The sequence below is a fragment of the Callospermophilus lateralis genome, chromosome 8, assembly GCF_048772815.1.
Source record: "Callospermophilus lateralis isolate mCalLat2 chromosome 8, mCalLat2.hap1, whole genome shotgun sequence".
NCBI classification, from domain to species: Eukaryota; Metazoa; Chordata; class Mammalia; order Rodentia; family Sciuridae; genus Callospermophilus; species Callospermophilus lateralis.
The window spans coordinates 120,215,644-120,238,066 of record NC_135312.1 but is presented as its reverse complement, the minus strand read 5'-3'; the positions used below and the strand labels follow the sequence as shown (position 1 = coordinate 120,238,066).

The following is a 22,423-nucleotide window of genomic DNA, read 5'->3' as shown; positions in this document are numbered from 1 at the left end:
AAGGAATGTTGGGCTGTTTTCTGCACCAGGCCCTCAGTGTTTCATTATTCGTCATGTGAGATTAGGAAATATGTTTTTCTGATTTAAATTAAGTTCCAGGGCTGTGGAGATAGCTGTCAACAAATGGGCTCAATATTTTCTTTACTGCAAACCTAAACATCCTCTTGGCTAAGTTTCTATTTCGAAACCTCTTTCTGATTCTATTCAGGAGAGCTAAGAGTCCAAAGGCTTAAAAAGTAATTGCTTAAAAGAACAACTATTTAAATGATTCTTTTAAAATATAAACTAAACATCCAATTTTCCAATCTAATAAAAATAAGTATGAAAATGAGTTGATTTGTCACAGATTCATACTGGAGATTTTTGATTCAATCCCATTAGGTCTGAACATGTAGTATTTATGTATATTTAAGATGGTCTGATTCTAGGAACAAAATCCCCCTGAACTGCTGCATTCTCTTACCTCCTCATTTTACGTAAAGGGGGCATGTTCTTAGTGGAAGAGAGACTGTCACCATAACAAACATTGTGTAGAGAGAAGTGGTGGGGGTCACCAGTCTTTGTCAGACTTTGCCAAATATGAAAAATGAATGTAAATGCATTGACTTTAATTCTCGTCTAGAAAACAATCCTATCTCTTAAGGCCAAGCATACCCTGATTTTTTTGACCTTTTGTTTACTAACTAGGATCATAACTAGGATAAAAATGCATTGTTTAAAATTTAGCTATGTCTTAGAAGAATTTTATAAGAATTGAGTTAATTTAGGCACTAGAAAGACAGCAAATGTTTTTAGTATTAGGTTTATGATACAAAAGTCTAGCAATTAGATTTTAATGGTATCCTTCTAAATTCTTTATATATTCCTAATACCTAATAGCATAAAAAAGAAACAAATACCCTTTTAAAATTTCATATTCTTATTAATTTTATTCATTCCTTCAATAGATTTTAATTAAGCATTTTCCAAGGGCTACATATTCTTCTTGGTCCTGGGGAAATGAGGAGAAGAAAGGAAATATTTATTCTCACAGAGTTTATTTGAGAAAGTTACTACTATAAACATTCAATTTAATAAACATTTATTGACCATCTATGCAGTATTTTCCTAACTCTAGTGTCAACCACCAAAGTGGTGTATCTTCTTCCACTACTTACAATTTGAAACTATAGATAGAGGCATTTTCCTCCCCATCCTAAAACAATTCCATCCTCATCTGTATTTCTATGAGACTTTGGGTGCACCTGTTATCAAAACGAAGATCACACTACAGCAAGCTTCTGCGGTTACCCATCCATCTTCCCCTCCATGTCTCCATGAGGATACAGGCCCTGTGATGTCTTATCCCCATGAAGAGCACGGGAGCTGAAGACAGTGGAGTATATAACTTCTCCCACAGAAGACTTTCCCTTCAAGGGAGAAGGGGAAAGGGAGATAGAATAATTCATTCCTTATGAGACAAAGAGTTCTTTAAGAGATGGGAAATCTTTCATGTAAATTTCATGCTAAGGGAGCCCCAGTATAATAACAGTCTTAAAAAGAGGGAGAAGAGTTATTTAACATGCTAAGTGAGGAATGTTAGTTACCAACTTTATAAAAAAAAAAAAGAAGATAACTTTCTCAGGTATTTACATTAAAACTAAGTGAAGTTAGCCAATCACCCCTCCAAAAAAAATGCCGAATGCCTTCTCTGATATAAGGTGGGTGACTCAAAATGGGGTTGGGAGGGAGAGCAAGGGAGGAAGATTACCTCTAGATAGGGAAGAGGGGTGGGAGGGAAAAGGAGGGAGAAGGGGAATAGCATGGATGGTGGAAGGGGGAGACCTTCATCATTATGCAAAATACATGTATGAAGATGTGAATTTGGTGTCAACATACCTTATATACAATCAGAGATATGATAAATTGTGGTATAAAAGTGTAATAAGAATTGTAATGCAAAAAAAATAAATAAATAAAAATAAAATAAAAAACCTTGAGGGAATTCAAATGTTTATACATGACGCCCTCCAGTCCTACACAACTGGAAATAAAGAAGCCCAAGTATGAAATAGCTGTATGTGCAGATAGACATTTAATAAATCTTGAGGAAAAAAAATAATTCAGAATTTCCTCCATAATCTGGGTTTCCATGTAGGTGAATGCTTGGTCAGTAGGCCAACAAGAGTGATATACTCTACCCTACCCTGCTCTACCCTAAAGAACTGCTCTATCCTAAAGAACTATCCTATCATGTTCTCATTCATCTCCCCTCTGCACAGTAATCAGTGTCCCTTGGACACTTCACCTCTAGTTATTGCTGTTATACTGAATCTGCCTACATTCCTTATCTAAAGCATGTCCTCTCTTCAGAGTTATCTGCTCAGGTCTAAACTATCTTGTGCACAGTGTGTAAGCTGTGTGCCTGAAAATCTTGCGTCACCCACAACTTGTAATATCTTTGTTAGTAACTCTACTTCCGGCTTATCTTTTCTTAAATGAGTCATAAGGAAAGTGAACAAGTGATAATGAATAGAAATTAGATACACAGAGTTGTACACTATCAGTGACTGCTAAGATCAGAACAGTCCCCATTTACTGAATGCCACGTCATAAATGATCCTAGCCTGGGATTCAAAGATCTGAAAAATTGCCTTTCGGGTGGCCAGAAATGCCACCATCATCTCACAAGCGAAATAAGAATTTTATGGGACAGAAATAGAGCCAATTTGGGGTCCTTAACAACAAGAAGGCAGGAAAGATAGTGTCCTTACTTTTCTTGGTATAACTGTTTAACATTTTCTCTTCCCTATCCTATCCCTCCTTTCTCCCAAAAAGACTCTTTGGGGAAACACAGAAAACATTGAATGCTTTCTGAATGGAAATATGTTCCGTTTATGGAACTCCTCAAGGTCCTTTCATGTGCATCGACCATTTCCAGATTTAAATAAGAGGCTGACTAGATTCATGAGCGTTTTCTGAATTGCTATGTTGGTTGCAAACACAGGACTTCGACAGAGTAGAACTTTAATGGGAAGAGGAACTAGAGACGTTGCTGTACATGTTTTGTATTTTGGCTTTTAATATATATGGTTTTGAGTCATTGTAGAAAAAGCCTGAGGTCAAATCCCAAATTATTATCACTGTTTCCATTGCTATAGGGACATAACAAGGTAACCAGTTTCAAGAAAACACTCTCCAGGGCTTAATTATTTGCTTATCTCAGGAAGCTCTGTAATTTACCTCTGGTGGTGATCTGATCTATAACGATCACCTTCTTTGGTTCTTAAGGACCCCAGCTGGATTGGGGGTATTGCTCAGTGGCAAAACACTTGCCTCCTATGCAGGAGGCCTTGGGTTGATCCTTAGCACCACTAAAAGAAAATAAGTCCTTTAAAGGACCTGCTTTGGCCACCCCAATGCAGTGACTTGATGGTGATGACATCCCTTTACAGCCTGAACTGAAAGAGCCTGCAGACCACACTCGGGCCCCCAGCACCACTGAAAGTGCCACGTTTTCCCCCAAGGTTAGGTGATGAGCAGTTGTGACCCAGAGGCTGGCCTGACTCAGACTGAGTAAGAACGTTACGAAAACAGAGGAACCATGAAAATCTTTTGGAAGCTCTTGGTTTCCTCTATAAATAACGGCAGTTGTAGAACAATGAAAACAAAAACCATGACTTTTTACATGGCGAATGAGATGTTTCCATTTTCTCCATAACAGGATAAAATCTAATTATTTTACACATATTAAAATAAAATGATTTTATTTCAGTGCATATGTACATAAAAAAAAAATTCTCCATTTTATATGTAGGCCTTTCGCGTTGCAGAGTTTGAACTTTGACCCAGTGACACACATACATAAATATTATGGCAACCTTTCAAAAAAAATAATCTCAGAAGAAATGTAAAGTGAAACCAAATATAGATTCCTAAGCCATTTAGGCTGCAAGTGTTCATTTTGATGAATGCCTGCAGCCCTGTAATATTGCTGAGCAGACCAAAAGCAAGAGAAATTGTACTCTCCCTAAATATAATATCTCAGGTACTATCCCTAAACTTTTTTTTAGATCTGGGTAGGAAAGTTTAAAAAAATAAATACATTTTATTTTTCAAATTGCAATCACTAGAAATTCTAGCTACCAAATATAAAATGCCGTTATAATTAAATTTACATTTTCATCAATGAATTGATTGTGATAAAGTTTCTAGAATGTTCCATATGTTCACTTGGGTTCGGGACTGATTATTTTGTTTCCTCACTGGTATGTATTTTTTCCATTCTTCCAAAGTTGCAGGTTGACTGAGTCACTTAAAAAAGAAAGGTCTTACGTGCTATGTAGATTAAACTACAAAACCATTAGATTTCACCCCGATACTGATTTTCAACCAAAATACAGTGTCAACTCTTGTCTTTTGTACAGACCTGTAATGCCCGCGGAATGCAGAGCCTCCATACAACCTGCGCAGACCCTGAACTCAGAGTGCTCCCGGCTCTGTCGCAACGGCTACTGCACCCCCACGGGGACCTGCTGCTGCAGTCCAGGCTGGGAGGGGGACTTTTGCAGAATCGGTTAGTATTTTTGTTGTCATAAGAAAGACTGGGGAATGGGATTATCCTTAGGTTCTCAAGAACTCGGCATGAGCTATTCCTTCCAGAACCATCTAGGGTTCATAATACAATACTGTGAATGTCTACTGGCTTCCGAACTTATACATGAAATCTTTTCCATTTCCTTAATGTAAACTATTCACGTGGGTAAGCTCATTACAAACAGGAGAAAACTTTAAATGACTTGAGTCCCTTCAGAAAGTAAAAAAATTAAAACAGCCCAACCAGGTCATCTCTACTGGTGCTCAGCCCTGGGTCCCGAGCTCCACGCGAGCCCTACCATGTGCTAGCATTTTCCAGACACCCCATAAATGCCCTCCCTGGCTTTACTGCTCACTTTCTTGCCACACCAACTCGAAACAGGGTTTTTCAGTGAGTGTTACTAAATAAAAAGGGAAAACGCAATTATCTGGGGACATATTATGAGATTTTTAATTCTGTTTGCCACTCCCTTGGGAACCCTTGACTAGGTGTGCAGCTGCTCAGAAAAAGCAAGGGAGATTTATTCAGGGTTATTCTATCCTTTAACATAAGATTTCCTCAATTTTGTGCAAAGTTTAAGTTCTACTGGGCGTGAAGTAGGAAAATTGGATAAATTAAAAAATGTAGAGTTTAAGATATAGATGTTAAAAATGTATATTCGACAACCAGCATATACATATTACTTAGAAAAGATTTTGACCTCTGCCATAAAAGTACGTCTTGCTGATGAAAAGCAAAGCCCCAAAATAATATTTAATAGTATTCTTATACATATGTGCTCTTTATTGTGCTTTCTAAAGATGTATTTGTTTCAAAAGTATAACCATAACTTGTCTATTTAATATATTGTCTAACAAAAATAGCCAATATTTAAAGCTACACATACAATATAAATTTTAAGCTTAAATTGCCAAAGTAATTTGCAACATAAATAACATTATGTGACTGATTAGTACTATGATTGCATACCTAGGAAAGAACTCTCCTAATTAAAACTCAATAGAAATTGCATAATTCCATTATCTAAGAAGAGTGCTTTCATTTTATTGACCCACTCTGTCTCCCTTTTTGTAGAATCAGTGTCCAAGTATAATAATATTCATATATCTGATAATCTATCATCCTTCAGCTTCCTTTGATTAACAGTACTGACAGTACTAACTCCATTTCTTTTACATAGAATTCATTGTGTAATAATTTTTACTTTACATTTTGTCTAATTTCTTATGTCACCTCAAGTATTCAGTTAATAGATATTTATTGAGTACCTTCTAGTGACATGTTTTAACTAAGGGCGAACAAATTATTTTGAATGCTGGTGGCATTATGCGTGGCTTAATAAATATTAACAATAATATGTGATATAAATGAATATAGGAATTCTTTAAGTCAATATGAAGTTTTATTTCAGTGAAGAATTTTAATCTTGCCACTATTTAGTTTTAAAATGTAAGATAAGTCAAAATTATTTTATAAAAGTAATCATTCAGAAGGGAGACAAAGGACTTGGGATATAGCTCAATTGGTAGCGTGCTTGTCTTGCATGCACAAGGCCCTCAGTTCAATCCCCAGCAACAAAAAAAGAAGAAAAAAGAAAAAGAAAGAAAAAAAAAGAAGGAAGATAAAAATCCCCAGTCAACCTCCGGCCCCAAGTAGGTATCACTGGCCCCAAGTAGGTACCAAGTGGCCCTGAAGACCCATTTCTGGACATTCACCCCTAAGCAATAGCAGAGGGAAATAACTCAAAGGGGCTTCATAACTTTGGGGGGCTTCAGCATAGATTGCCCCATGTCCTTTCTGGATAAACAGTGTTGGAAAGACCAGAGGAGCAATCACAGAGGGTGTCGCCATAACTTCCACTGTCTACAACACAATTGCTTGATCTACAAAAAGATCCCATTCTTGTGAGACTTACAGAGAAAGAAGGATCCTCAGGCTTACACACAGTACATATCGTGTCAAAGTGGACTAGTTACCACCAAAGTATTATCAAATAAACTGTACTATGAAACCCATATAGAAATATATCCAACACTTCACAACAATCCATTATACCAAGACCCATCATCAAGAGAAGACTGTGGGGACTGGGGTTGTGGTTCAGCAGTAGAGCGCTTACCTACCATGTGCAAGGCCCTGAGTTCAGTCCTTAGCACCACATTAAAATAAAGGCATTGTGTTCAACTAAGTCAACTAAAAAAAAATTAAAAAAAAAAGAGAGAGAGAAAACTGTGACCTAAAAAGACTTCACATAAAAGTGGAAGAGAAATCCAACCCAACAGATAAACAAATCTCAACATAGAAATATAAGAAATATGAAAGAACATGGCAACATGACATCTCCTAAAGTTCATAACTCAGTACCAACTGACTCCAAAGATATTGAAGAGGATGAAATGCCAGATAAATAATAGATAGAATGGTTTAAAAACAAGATCAATGAATTCCAAAATAACACAGAAAATAATTGGTTGAGTTAATGTAGACACTATAAGATACAGTTGAAAAATTCAATGAAGAGATAGAAATTTTGAAAAGAACCAAACATAAATCTTAGAAATGAAATCTTAATAAGCCAAGTTTAAAAAAAAATCAGTGGAAAGCCCAAACAATACACTAGAGCAAGCAGACGACAGAATTTCAGGGCTTGAAGAAAAGGTGAATGAATTGGAAGATTCAGACAGTTGTAAAGAAAAATATAAGTAACGATAAACAGAAAATGCAGATCTCTGGGACAACTCACTTAAGACTCTCAGGTCTTCAGAAAAGAGTAGAGATACCAGATACCAGCTAATGGCATAGAAAACCTATTCCATGAAATAATAGCAGAAAATTTCCCAAATTCTGAGGATGAGATGGATACTTGAGTATTTAGATGGATACTAGAGTATTGGCAGTACTTAGAACCCTAAATAGATATGATCAAAAAAGAACCTCTCCATAACATATTGCAGTGAAAATGCCAAAAATTCAGAACAAAGAAAGAATATTAAAAGGAAATTGTAGGAGAGAAGCAACAAGTCACTTTTAAAACCAAACCCACCAGAATAACAGCAGGTTTCTCAACAGAAACTCTTAAGGGCCAGGAGGGCATGGAATTTTGTTTTTTAAGTCTTGAAAGAAAATTATTGCCAGTCCAGGTTACTATATCCAGCAAACCTACCCTTCAGAATGGAGGAAGAAATAAAAAACTTCCAAGATAAGCATAAACTAAAGGCATTTATGATCACTAACCAAGAATTGCAGAGGATAATTTAAAGGAATCTCAGGAACAGAAGAGGAAGATAAACAGAACCACAAGAGCACAGGAAAGAATAAATCTCACTAGAAGAGGAGATAAGCATATGAGATTCAGGAAAGACTCGAACATTAGAAAAATAATAAAATGTCAAGAATTAATACAAGTTTTAATAATAACTCTGAATGTAAATGGCCTCAATTCTCCTATTAAAAGACAAAGAGTGGTGAATACAAGACAACTGTTTTGTTTTGTTCTGCCTGCCAAAAACATACCTTACCATTAACGATATACACAGATGGAAAATGAAAGAATGGGGATAAAAATATTCCATGCAAATGGGTTCTGAAAGCAAGCAGGAGTAGCTATGCTCATACCCAGCAAAGCAGACTTCAAACCAAAATTAGTCAGAAGAGACAAAGAAGACCAGTACATTGTGCTGAAGGGAGCAATCCACCAAGAATATGTAATTACTGTAAATATATATGCAGCAAACATCAGTGCACCTTATTTTATAAAATGAACACTACCCAGCATAAAAGGAGAGAGAGGACCCAATACAATAATAGTGGGTGATTGCAATATCCCATTTTCACAAATAGGTCATTTAGGAAAAAAAAAAAAAAAACATCAACCAACAGAAGAAGACACATTCTTACATTCTTTTAGCAGGTTATGGAACTTTCTCCAAAACAGGTTATATCTCATACCATAAGGCAAGTCTTAACAAATACAAAAAAAATTGAAATAACTTCTTGATCTTATTAAGTCATAATGTAATAAAACTAGAAATCAACAGCAAAAGAAACCACAGAAACTATACAAACATATAGAGATTGAACAATACACTTTTTTATGACCAGTGGGTTATTGAAGATATCAGGGAGGAAATGTAAAAATTCCTAGACTCAAATGGAGATGGAAACACAATATACCCTGAATCTGTGGAATATTGAAAAGGCAGTTCTATGAGAGAAGCTTATAACTATGACTGCCTACATTAAAAAATCAAAACAAGATCTCAAATAACCTAATGATGTATCTCAAGGTTTTAGAAGATCAAGAACAAACCAAATCCAAAATCAATAGAAGGAAAGTAATAATAAAAATCAGAAGTTATACTCCATGTATGTATATTACATCAAAATGCATTCTACTGTCATTATAACTAAAAAGAACAAACAAAAATTTTTTTTAAAAAATCAGAGCTTAACTAAGTGAAATAGAGACCAAAAGAACTATACAAAGGATAAAGGAAACAAAGAATTGGTTTTTTGAAAAGATAAATAAGATCAGTAAACCCTTAGCCAAACCAACCAAAAAGACAGAGAAGATCCTAATTAACAAAATTAAAGATGAAAATGAGGATGTTTACAACAGATATTACTGAAATCCAAAGGATCCTTGAGGACTATTTTGAAAACTTATATTCCAATAAATTAGAAAATCTAGAAGAAATGAATAAATTTCTAGATAGCTATTATCTACCAAAATTGATACCAAGAGGTTATGAAAAACCTAAATAGATCAATAACAAGTAATGAGACTGAAGCAGGAAGAAAAGTCTCCCAACAAATAGAAGCCAGAACTGTGGGAATTCACTGCTTAATTTTACAAGGCCTTTAAAGAAGAACTAACCCCAATGCTCCTCAAACTATTCCATGAAATAGAAAGGAAAAGAATGTTTTCAAACTCCTACCATTAAGGCAGTAGCATTCTAATACCAAAACAAGATAAGAAAACAACAGAAACAAAAGGAAGGAAGGAAGGAAGGGAGGGAGGGGAAGGGAGGAAGGAGGGAAGGAAGGAAAGAAAGAGGGAAGGGAGGGAGGGAGGGAAGAAAATTACCAACTAATATCCCTGATAAACATAGATGCAAAAATTCTGAATAAAATACTTTCAAACTGAATTCAGCAGCACATCAAAAAAGTCATACACCATGGTTTCATCCTAGAGATGGAAGGATAGTTCAATATAAACAAATCAATAAACATAATAATACCACATAAACAGAATCACAGGTAAGAATCACATGATCATGCCAATAGATGAAGAAAAAGCCTTTTACAAAATTCAACATGGTTTCATGATAAAATCCCTGAAGAAAAAAGATATAGAAGGATCTTACCTCAACACAATAAAGGCTATATATGGCAAACTTAAAGCCAACATTATATTTAATGGGGAAAAACATGAAATAATTTCCTATAAAGTCATTACTGAGACAAAGAAGTTAACTCACTCAACACCCCTATTCAGTATAGTCCTTGAAAGTTTAGCTGGAGCAATTAGGCAAGAGAAAGCAGTAAAAAGGTATAGAAATAGGAAAAGGAGTCATCGGATTATTCCTATTTCAGAAGAGATGATCTTAGGCTTAGAAGACCCAAAGTTTCCACTGGAAGACTCCTAGAGCCCATAAAATTAGCAAATTAGCAGGATACAAAATCAATATAAGAAAATCAACAACTTTCCTGTACACTAATTCATAACAAACCTGCTGAAAAAGAAATATTTCCATTCACCATAGCTTTAAAAATACTAAAATGTCTATGAATAAATCTAACCAAGGGGTAAAAGACCTATTCAGTGAAAATTACAGAACACTGAAGAAAGAAATTAAAGAAGACACTAGAAAATGAAAACACCTCCCATTTCCATGGATCAGCAGAATTAGTATTGTTAAAATGGCAACATTGCTGAAAGCCATGTACACATTGGATGCAATCTCCATCACAATACCAATGACATGCTGGGCAGGATGGTTCACCCCTGTAATCCCAGCAACTCGGAAGGCTGATAAAGAAAATGGGTTTTAGAGGAAATGATTTCATGTTGTTCCCCATTGTTCAGCTGTAAGGAAGGATGAAATCATATCACTTGTAGGAAAATGGATGAAAATAGAAATCATATGGTTAAGTGAAATCAGACAGACTCTGAAAGACAAATCTTAGATATTTTCCCTCGGATATAGAATCTGACATGAAAGTTGTCACAGGGAGACTATTAGAGAAAAGCAAGCGGGGGGGGGGGGGGATGACAAATATGACCAAAGTATGATATATATGTGTGTGTGTGTGTATTTATATATATACACATATATATATTTCATTGTAGTATATATATATATATATATACTACAATGAAACCCATTATTTTGTATGATCAAATGCACTAATAAAAAAATTTAAGGTTAGGCTGAGCACAGTGGCACACACCTATAATCCCAGGGGCTTGGGAAGCTGAGGTAGGAGGATTATGAGTTCAAAGCCAACCTCAGCAAAATTGAGGCACTAAGCAACTCAGTGAGACCCTGTCTCTAAATAAAAAATACAAAAAAAATAGGGTTGGGGAAGTGGCTGAGTGGTTGAGTTCCCCTCAGTTCAATCCCTGGTACATCTACAAACACACACACACACACACACACACACACACAAATTAAGATCTAAAGATTTAAAAAAAAAAAAAAAAAAAACTTTTTTAAAGTTATCTATTCAGGATATTTTTGTCCCAAGCAGGAATTTGATTTGTATATGCACATGGTTTACTCATCTCTCAAACATTTAAAGAGAAATTGTCTTTATTTTCTTTTTTTCTTTTCCATGTGTCAACTGCAGACCCCTGGATTTTGAATAATGTGTTCAGAAAGGTGAAAATGACCTGGCCCTTCAAAGTATAGAGAAACGTATTCAAGGAATTTGAATCTGTCTATAATAGCTGCACGCCCCAGATTTATCTTATCAGTAAATGACAATTAATTTATATGCCAAATGTATGTCTGCATCTTATTTTAGGAGTAAGTCACCTATATTGCAGGAGTAACCATTCTTTAATGAGGAAATGCTGGGCTGTATAGTAACCCTAAAAAGATTGCTTAGCACGTCCTTCCTTGGCCAACTGCTCTGACCCCAGAAGTGGGCTTTAAGGTGTGATCAGGGAGCAAAGCACATGCCCTAAGCCCTCTGCAAGCAGAGGGAAGGAGTTTGAGGGAGCCGAAATTCAAAACTGACCTCACCTTTTTGTTTCTTTGGAGATGCTCCAGCCAGTGGCCTCCCAGCAGGCCTCTGGGGAGCAGAGATCTGAAAAAGATGAAATCTTTGTGTTAAATGAAGTCAGTTCTGTGGAGGACTGAAATTGTTTCTCAGGATCTCTGCTGCTCTAGAAATGTCTCCCATTATCCTGAGTTCTGGTCTCCAAATTACCATGGATCTGAGAAACTTTCCTTCTTCCTTACATGTCTGTCTTTCAAATCATTCCTTCTTCTTTCCTCGCCTTCCCTTATTCATCAGATATTTATTGGCCTCCTGCTCGGCACTGTTTCTAACTTACAGAATAAGAGCCGTGTTATTACTCTTTTTTTTTTTTTTTCCTTTCCAGCAAAATGTGAGCCAGCGTGTCGTCATGGAGGTGTCTGTGTTAGACCCAACAAGTGCCTCTGTAAGAAAGGATATCTTGGTCCTCAGTGTGAACAAGTGGACAGAAACATCCGCAGAGTGACCAGGGCAGGTATTCTTGATCAGATCATTGACATGACATCTTACTTACTGGATCTAACAAGTTACATTGTATAGTTTCTGGGACTGTTTGAATATTCTTTTCCAGTGGGCATTTATTTTTTATCCTGTCATTAAAAAGAAAGACTGTTATCCTGCTACACACTCCTGTGATTTCATTTTCTTTTATTAATTTAAAAATAATTTGCAGAAATGTGCAGATCCTCTGTGTGTATGTTGCACGTTTGTTCACACATGCACGCACACACCCACACTCACAACCCCTGTCCACGTGGTTGCATAACAGATGGGTTTTTAAAATATGTACTTCCTTGTGTGGAGTAATTGACACAGAAATTCCATTGTAAATTGATAATGGAATTTTTATGTCACCATAAGAGAGTTTTTGACTTCCCAGGAATTTTCTGTCTGTAATTACTGAAGTCAACTTTACTGAGGTTTTGAAACATCACTGTGCAATCTGATGGATCTAATAAAAAATGGCAATATTTTTATATTAAAAGACTATAATATGAGAGAATGTTTCAAAGCTCCCTGATGAATTTCTAAATGAACAGCTTGATATAAGATTGTAATCTTCGTTTTTATCAATGTATACCCTTGCATAATGATACCTACCCACCTACCTTTTCATTTGGCAAAGCAATCTGGTTACTTTGGCTTAGTCTCAAGATTGTTTTCAGATGTTTTATAATGAAATCATAACAGCCTATTTTTAAATCAAAACTTCCTAAAAGGTTTGCTCTTATTGTATATTTTATTTAACAATAGGCACTGGGTTTGTGTTACATATTTATATTTTTTATTTTATTTTTATAATATAGACATCACCTAGATGAAACACCTTTACCCTGTCCTGTAAAATACTAAAGTTACATTTTTCACCAACTTAATTGGAGAGAAGGGGAATGAGAAAGCAGTCTTTAATGTGCTGTGGATCTAATCTAACAATGTATCCTTTGCCAACATGTAATCATTAACGACGGATGAAAAAGCAAGAAAACAGCCAATCCTTATAAAATTGCAGCATTAAACATTTGTAAAGTGCCTCTCACCATAGCAGGACTGTCAGAGTATATGTGATTAGAATGTTACAGATTCCACACTGAATCGAACCTCACTGGAAGAGAGCTCACTCATTTATATCAAATCTGGGCTGTGTAAGCTGTCACTTGTACAAATTTTTCATATAATAATTCTTGCCAAATATGAATTTTCATGTATATGCTCCTTTAGAACTCAATGAAAGTACTCTCTGACTAATGTATCAATAAATTTTCTGTAAATGTTCTGTTCAGGTTTTTAAAAGAAATGACCTGTTCCAACAAGACTGCAGAAAGCCTGGTACACCGTTTTCTTAATGGCTTTCCAGGCCACCTCTTCCCATTTGGATTCTAAAAAAATGATAAGACCTCTATGCACTACTGAAAAAACACGTCCACCATGATAAGCACATACCCCACTGTAGCTGTCCGACTGTAAACATCCACTCCTCTGGAATCTAAATTGTGGAAGTATAGATTATGCAGTTTTGGCTGACTTTCCAAACCTGCTTCTTACCTTTAGGAATATGAGCCTCAATTAAATTTTTTAAAAACACTTCATAGCTAGGACTTCTCTGTTGTTTCTAAGTGAGATGCTTACAATTAAAGCACAGTGAACATTTATATAGAAACCACAATGTAGAAAGATTGGTTAAGTACACTGCTCTTGTCTTCCATATATGATTACTTAAGTTTCAAGTGACCTCATGCCAAATGGAAATGGGTTGAGAAATCTTGGTTCAGTGCTTCGGGGACAATAGCCTGCATTAAAAAGTGCATGCATAATTTTGCACAATTTAGATTCAATTGGCAGTCTATTCAAAGAAGTCTCAGGATTAAATGAGCATGGAGACCAAATTGCCCTCTTACCCCAGAAAAGGGGTGGTCCCTTCTAGTCTCACTAACACTTCATTGGCCCAACAGTGTGACAAATCTTGCAATGAACCATGCAGTAGCCTGCATCTGTAGGTTAATAGCAATCTTTTGTCTCCATTGCTTTCTCTTCATAGCCCTTTTACTGAATTCCATCACAGAAAGTTTTACAATTAAAAAAAAATGTCCTGACAACCATTTTTGTAAATGGACCTTACCATCTAATCATCCCTTATTCAACGTGGGTGACATTAACAAAATGTGAACTTCTTGTGAGGGAGCCAGCTGTCTAAATCTGTCAAATCGTGCTGTTTTATTACACATTCTCCCATTCATAGTTTGAGTGAAAACAATAAGGATACTGCTATATAGTCAGTGAAATCTTAAAAATCAAACGTATCTTCTTACATCATTAATCTCTCCATCTCTTCCCCAAAAGAAAAGGTGTTCTATTGCCATTACTTCTCCTATTTAAAATAATCTATATTAAATTAACCAGACCCAGAGTTTTTTATAGGTCTGTTTCCCAAGTGAAAGAGTTTCAAGTGACTTGGAAAAACACATGTACCCCAGGTGTCACTGCCTTTTCTATTGTGAGAGAATAAAAGACCAAATTCTTCTAAAAAGGAGATAGCCAGATCCATGGATATTAAACCCAAGCAAAGAAAGTCAAGCCTTTGGAGTCATTTCTTTCTGCTCTTAGGAGAAAAGTAGCAACCAAAGGTAATTGATGGCTACACATTTTAAATTAAGTGGCCAATTCGAGAAACTTCTTTGACCCTCTTTTTGAAGTAGATTTTTTTAAAATGCATGACCTCAGTGATTTATGATGAGAGGCAGGTAGGAATTGGTTAAAAAGGATGAGTTAGGGAAAAGTAATTGTTTCATCACACAAAAGGCAAAATCTGCTCAGTTCATAAAGTATACAATCTAAAATAGAAAGTGCTTGCATAATTTTCATATTAAGCTCCTTGATATGAATCCTAATGTGTAAGATAAAGGTGAAACAATGAAAGAGATGAATGTGTATTAGGACGCCCTGTCCATTTCAGAGCTTAAGCGTCGGGTGTCAGTAGAATGTGGAATGATGATTATGGTAGTTTAAAATATTTTGAAATAACCTTTCTACCACTGTCTCTGCCAAACTCTTGTCCTGATTCATAGAACCTTCTTTTCTTGACACTTACTTAAGATAATGAGACGAAAACAGAATTGGCAGATCACCAAAGTGAAAAGGAGGAAAAACTCAAGAAACTTAGGTGATGGCAGAAGTCCTTCCATTGATACCATTTCTTCTTAGAATTTTATTTCAGTAGAGCGATTCTAAAGTATCTTATATTATTACAAAGAATACTCAGAAGTTTTCTCAGATTAGTGGATCTGTCTCATAAAGAGAGCAAAGAAACCCAGACATGTAACATATACACACAGTCTGGCTAAAAACTATTCTCTGCATATCATTTATACTATACAGAATATGCAGAATAGTCATTTATACAGAATATCACTTCTGCACTTATGTGAAAATAATTACAGAATAATTTACTAAAATTTTTAAATCCATTTGTTTTCTATATTGTTTTGATCTCTGAATTATGACCCTACAAAAAGTCGACTAGGTAAAAGATTATTGGTCAGATGCTACATTTAGGGTCTTTCAAAGAACACATTAATTTAAACCTTTATTTGTCTTAACTTCCCGTTAAGTCTCTTAGCTTTAACACATAAAAGAGGAACCATGTCTAAATTTTTAAGAGGGAAAATAAAACATGCCATGGGAAGTTGCAGTGGAGAGATTAACAAATGAGTTTCTGAGCATCTGTCTAGAACGTTACTGAAGATATCTGTCTTCTCCTGCCCTCTCTCCTCCCTCTGCCTCCACCTTTCCTTCTCCTCCTCCCTCCCCCCCTTAATCTCTTCCCTCTTCCCTCTCCTCTATTTTCTTTCAGTTTGGGCTAAATAAACCTGTCCTTACTATACCCATTAATTACATATCCTGGGCCAGTAGCTGTGGCTGGTTAAGATCTTTATTTTTCTGAAAAATACCCTCTTCTGGTATCACATTTGTTCAAATTCTGTACCATGAAGAGTAGACAAATAACATACTAGATGGATCTATTACAGTCACTTAGAGAAATCATGGTGAGCCACGTGGCTGCTGGTCCAGGAGCTCCCAGTCTGTCGTAGCCACAGGAAAGACACCGAAACAGCCCCAGTCAATAGCTGAAGCTAACAGTCAGGAATAGGAGTAGCTATTTCCTATCCAGCCATAGCCATCTCTAAGGAGTCTACTTTAAAGAAGATTGTTCAAAATCTGTGAGAAAAAAATAAGAAGAAATAGTTCCTCTATGCAGACTTCAGAATCTTCTTTCCCCACCCCTGGAGTTAAATTTGAACTTTGTAGAGAACTCAGATCAAAGTACCACGTCCAGAAAATTGACAGGCCTGTTCCTAGGAACGCAGCTAGAATACCTTCTGTAGAAAGTTCCTCTGAGACTACCAGAAATAAATGTTTGCTATCTTACCCTCTTTCTCTTTATTGCACCTCCAGTAATTAATATGATATCAGGAAGGTGGGAAACCTAGAAAAAGAAACATTTAGATGCAAAAAACATGGCCTGGCCATGAGATTTGACAAATGCAAATGCCAGCCAACTTCAGACCTTCTTCCTCTTGACTATTGCCTTTGAATAGTTTTTGTAAATTGCCTTCAAGGAACTTTTTAGGAAAGTGAGAGGCGTTTGTGGGAGTGTGAGAGAGTATGTACACTCGTGCCCTTCGTAGAACAGCAGTGTCCCTAGCTGCTATGGAGAGATTTGCTCACTTACAATTTTCTTAAATTCTTTATTAAATATGAGCCCAAGACACACCCATCATTTACCTTGCTTTCCCATACCATTTGTAGAGGTCAGATACCAGTCAGCTGAAAAAAATGAAAAAATAATAAATCTCTTGCATAAACATAAAACCTTACACCTAAAATCTGTTGTTCTTCCTTTTAGCCAGACAACAGTGCATTAAAAATAAAATGCTACTAATTCAACATTAACTCAAAGATTACCTCCCATGTACATCATAAAGTCAAACATTATTTCTCATGTGGGGTTTTCTTTTTTATTTTGGACTATGTAGATTATTCATACTTAATCCAAAAATATATGTGTATGTATACAGGCAAGTTAACATACATGTATGGTGAGTTATCGTAATTGACTAGAACCTTTTAAGTAAGCACACACACATATTTTAGCACATAGTACATACAGAATAGGAAAGACTATTCATACTGGCTAAATATACCAAGCTTTTTTTCACAGTTAGAAACTAATTCTTGCACTAAAAAAGAACAAATCAGGCTGGACGGGGGGTGTAGCTCAGTAGTAGAGCACTTGCCTAGCATGTGCAAAACTCTGGGTTCAATCCCCTCACTGCAAAACCCAAACCAAAAACTAGTTAGTAGCTTCCATTAAAATGAATGAGGTATAATCAGGTTTGGAATGGTCTATGCCAAAATGTATGTTGCATGCTTCTTCACTTAATACTCTAAATCTGAGACATGACCTTCCTGGAATAAGTTAAGATTTCATGTGCAATAGGGTTCTTTTCATAATACCATTACCAAGAAGCCAAATTGACAAACGTGTAAGATACCAGCTATTTCCCACATCTCATTAAAGTTATGAGTTGTGTTTGGACATGAGTTTCACCAGAAATCAGAAAGTAACAAGATAAATGATGCTGGTGTCCAAGGAGTTTATGGAACTTGATTCCCTATGCATGCCACAGAAGACTATTTATTTCAAAGACATACATCTAGTTAGAATTTTTTTAATTGAATAATTATAATATAAAGGCCTGAAAGAATATGAAAGGCAAACCCTGTGTCCTCTCTGACTTAATTAATTAATCTGTGATTAGTTTTGTCTGGTTTTAAAGATTGATTATTTGTTTCATTCTTCTATTTTGGTTTTCCTAGTTGTTCATTTTCTTTTAGATGGTTGAAAATTAGGGCAGTTTGTCCATAGCCTTACTCATGGAAGATTCCAGAACCCATTCATGTTTGGCACAAGACTGTAGGAACAATTAGTAAAATGAGGTCCAGGTTTAAAGGAGCAGAGTTAATACATGACCTGTTGGGATTTCTACAAATGTTCTTTAGAAAAGTAACATGCAAAGTTACTTTGCATAATCCCTCTGAGTTTGAACTGAGCTGATTTATTTAATCAAGTTACATAATATGCAGTTCTCCTTGATTAATCTTCTACTATTCAGCCATTCATACATTTATTAACTCAAAAAAATATTTATTGAAGTGCCTAGCATGATTAAGTGCTATAGAACAGGCAAGGACGTTTACAAGGATGGGGTTGTGAGCCCAATGGGTATCATGAACGTGTTGGAAGCAAAAGACAATTTCACGTCCAACCAGCTTCAATTCAGCTCAACATTAGAATACAGTATAACAGTACAGATGATCTAAAGAACATCTGTGTGTATCTGTATGTGTGCACACACCCATGTATATATATTTATCTCTGTACAAACACTACATATGTATACACACTATCTATGTAATATATAATATATGTATAATGCATATAAATTCTAACAAGTGTTATTTGTGTTATCTTTAAAAATAGATCAATTGTATCTTGAAGTGGTAAATGCAGAGAATTGGTTTTATTGTTTATCTGTGGATTTAATGATTTTTAGGTGAAAAGGATGTTTAAGTGTATAATTTCCTTTCTTAATTTAATATATTTATGTAAATGCATGCCTGAAATTGGATTAGATTGGCTGTGTTTTGTGTTTTAACGTGATCAAATGTATTAAACTTTATCTTATGACTCAATGTATATGTGCTATTTTAAAATTCTTTTTTATTTTAGAATTTAAAAAATAATCCTGCATATTCAGACTGATTTTATAAACACCAAATTTTAAATGTTTGCTGCCCAACCTACTTCCAAATTTTCTGCTTTTGTCAAAAACCCCCTGTCTTCCTGGATAAATGTATCTCATTGATTCATTAAAAGATAAGGCTGTTTCTCTGTAAGAGGTTATTACTCCTGAGAGACTAAAAATGTGTGATAAGGTGCTTTTTTTACAAAGTGTACCCTAGAAGTTTGAAACTAGGCAAGGTGACACCACGGAAGGCGTCCTTCCGCTGATTCCCACAGAAAGCTCCAGAGTTCTCCTTCAGACCCTGCCCTTCTGGCTATTAGAATTTGTCCCCCTGGGGCTGGGGCTGTGGCTCAGTGGTAGAGTGCTCCCCTGGCATGTGTGGGGCACTGGGCTCAATCCTCAGCACCACATAAAAATAAAATAAAGGTATTGCGTCCACTTACAACTAAAAATATATATTAAAAAAAAAAAAAAAGAATTTGGCCCCTAACTTAGCCCAGGAGCACCTCTTTGATTCCTGTGCGTGTCTGTTCCTTTTTGAATCCCTGGCAGACTAGAACAGTTCCCGCATAATGAGAGAAAGTGACAATACACACCTGCCATCCAGTCATGGAAATTAGTTCTTGCTGTGGCTAATTTCTCTGAGTTCCTTCCCTGACCCATGTTTGACTTCTTAACTCTGCTATCAACCAGTGTAACCATTTCCCTGCTTTAAATTCCCTGTGTTATACACATTGCAGTTTTGCCACATCCCTTTTTCATATCCTGATTCATACAGATCCATACATATATTAATAAGAGTGACAGACACGGAGGAGAAACGGTGTGGAAGAACTAAAAGGGTACAAGATGGGGCTGGAGTGTGACGCAGGGGTAGACCACTTGCCTAGCATGTGCAAGGCCCTGGGTTCCATTCCCAGCATCACAAGTAAACAGATTAATCAGTTAATTAATCAATTTAAAAGGGGCTCGATGGAGTCTGCTTTAGGAGAGCACATGACTAAGGCCGTGGGGATCCCAGTACCCCAATGTGAGCAGTGAAACGAGGTTGGAGGGTTCTGACTTCCAAACCTGATGCAGATCCCTTGGTTTCCAAGACAGCTACTAGTGGGAAAGGTCATTGTTTCCACAGTTGTCTCTGAGAATTTTCATAACTCACGTTTGTACTGCTGCAACTCTCAACTGCCAGTTTCTGCGGAGGCTGACAGCTAATGGGATAGATATTTTTATGAACAGGCTCCTTTACACTTACTTGCTTTTTAAAAGAAGCTTTGAAGCTAATGTACTATTTCCAATGGAAAGACAATTTAAAATACCAACCACAGGTAGTACCTCATCAGAACAACAACAACAACAACAAAAATAGTTTTGTTTTGTTTTGTTTTTTCTTCTCTTTGGAATTCCAAAGAGGCCTCTCTGGAGACTAAATCCTACCATCCTTCAAAGAACTGAGAGGATAAAAGGAAGGAAAACAATTTGCATGAAATGTTTCTTCTGAGTTTTCACCATTTGATTTATATTTGATTTCTATGCAATATTTTCTATGATTAATAAAAAGAATTTAAAAGGAGAAAGGAGGGGGCCAGGAGAGGGAGAAGGCTGGGTAGGTCCTGACTATAAAACTCATTCTACTTGGGATTATGCCAGCATCAGAAACTACTTGAGCTCACTCTTGTAATTTAATAAGATGTTGTCAGATCCCTTTGACATATTTATGGCCTTATAATTAAACCTCCTTGATGCAAAATCCATGTGCTTCATGTAAAGCTTATCATAGACACTCTGTCCTATGATCTACAGCTACCAGAGCCACACATGCCAGGTGTATTGGCAGGGTTCCTGGGCTAAGGTTGCAAGATGTGGACGCTGGGCCTGGGTCACCAACTAATTATGCAGTTGGTCTTGGGTATATCTCTCACTGCACTGACAGTCAGCTTCCTTATGTAAAATATAAGAGATTCCTTTTAGATCTAACAGGTATCATGAGATACTGCTAATTCCAGTATCCATGTGGATTGCAGATTTGAAATTACAAATTTTACTAGAGAAATAAATGAGCCATTTCACTTCATTGATTTTTGGTGGTTAAATAATTATAAAAGACATTCAGGAGGCTGAGGCAGGAGGATCCAAAGTTCGAGGTCAGCTTCAGCAATTTAGCAAAATCCTGTCTCAAAATGAAATAAAGGACTGGGGATGTAGCTCAGAGGCAGAACTACATCTCTAAGTGTGGGAGGGAGAAGGACACTTACTAATTTTCCTCTGGTCTGCTTTCCTCTGATGTATTCTTGAATGTTCATCTTCTGTTCCTTCCATCCTGGCCTGGCTCATTCTTAAGTCCCTTCATGTCATCTAAACCTCTCACTCTGTATTCACTCTAAACACTGTCCCATCTGTACCCATCATTTCCTTCATGCTGAGAAGTGCACGGTTACGGGAAGCTACCACTCTCTCCAGGGACCTTCATGTCTGGTTTTGCAACTGTTGGAAATATCACTGTTTCTTTCATAAGCTATTCCCAGAGGACTGCTGTAGGCACCCACTCAACAGCTAATAGCATATTCTGAGCACATACAAGGGCATAAAGGCCTGGTTGATGTCACCTAAAAGGTGTTCAAGATACGAAAGAGTAACTATGAAGACCATTCCACTCATGCTGCCCTGACAAAGTACCTCTCACTGGGTGGCTTAACCAACAGAAATTTACAGCCTCACTGTTCTAAAAGCTGAATGTCCAACATCGAGGATTCAACAGGATTGGTTCCTTCTGAGGGAAGTAAGGGAAGATCTGTCCCAGGTCATCTTTTCCCTGTTTCTCTTTGTATCACCTTTTCTCTCTGTTTTTTTTTTTTTTTTTTTTGTTTTTGTTTTTGTTTAGCTAATTTTCCTCCTTTGCTAAGGACACAAGTCAACACAAATCAATACTGGATTAGGGCCCAACCTAATAACCTCATTTTAACTTGAGTCCCTCTGTTGAGACCCTATCTCCCAATTAGGTCACATTCTCAGATACTGGGGTTTTGAACTTGAACATATGAATTTGAAGCATGGGTTGGCAGTCACACAATCCCACTCCTCCATAACACCATGGCTATAGTACAATGATATTCCATTGTACAACAATAGTACAATAATATTCCATTGTCTGAATGTACTTGAATGATTACAGACTTAGGAGAAGTCTCATATTCATTGTCTAAAGCAGTGCTTCTCAAACTCAAATGTGCCTTCGGTTACTTGGGGACATTGTTAAAATACAGATTCTGATTCAATAGTC

At 36.4% G+C, this 22,423-nt stretch overlaps 1 protein-coding gene and 1 long non-coding RNA gene across 2 annotated transcripts in view; one reads left to right on the top strand and one right to left on the bottom strand.

Annotated features, from left to right (window-relative positions):
* Hhip (hedgehog interacting protein) overlaps positions 1-12,382 on the top strand; it is a 95,829-nt gene extending 83,447 nt beyond the window's left edge. The window contains exons 12-13 of the mRNA XM_076864830.2: positions 4,407-4,555; positions 12,189-12,382. Of these exons, the coding sequence (XP_076720945.1) occupies positions 4,407-4,555; positions 12,189-12,382 (343 nt within the window). The remainder of the gene's footprint in view (positions 1-4,406; positions 4,556-12,188) is intronic.
* Positions 12,383-16,766: 4,384 nt separating this feature from the next.
* Positions 16,767-21,483, bottom strand: LOC143406260 (uncharacterized). The gene is made up of 3 exons (XR_013092185.1): positions 21,399-21,483; positions 17,123-17,164; positions 16,767-16,823 (listed from the first exon to the last, which is right to left on the bottom strand). It is a non-coding gene; the product is annotated as an uncharacterized LOC143406260 (long non-coding RNA).
* Between the last annotated feature and the right edge of the window lie 940 nt (positions 21,484-22,423).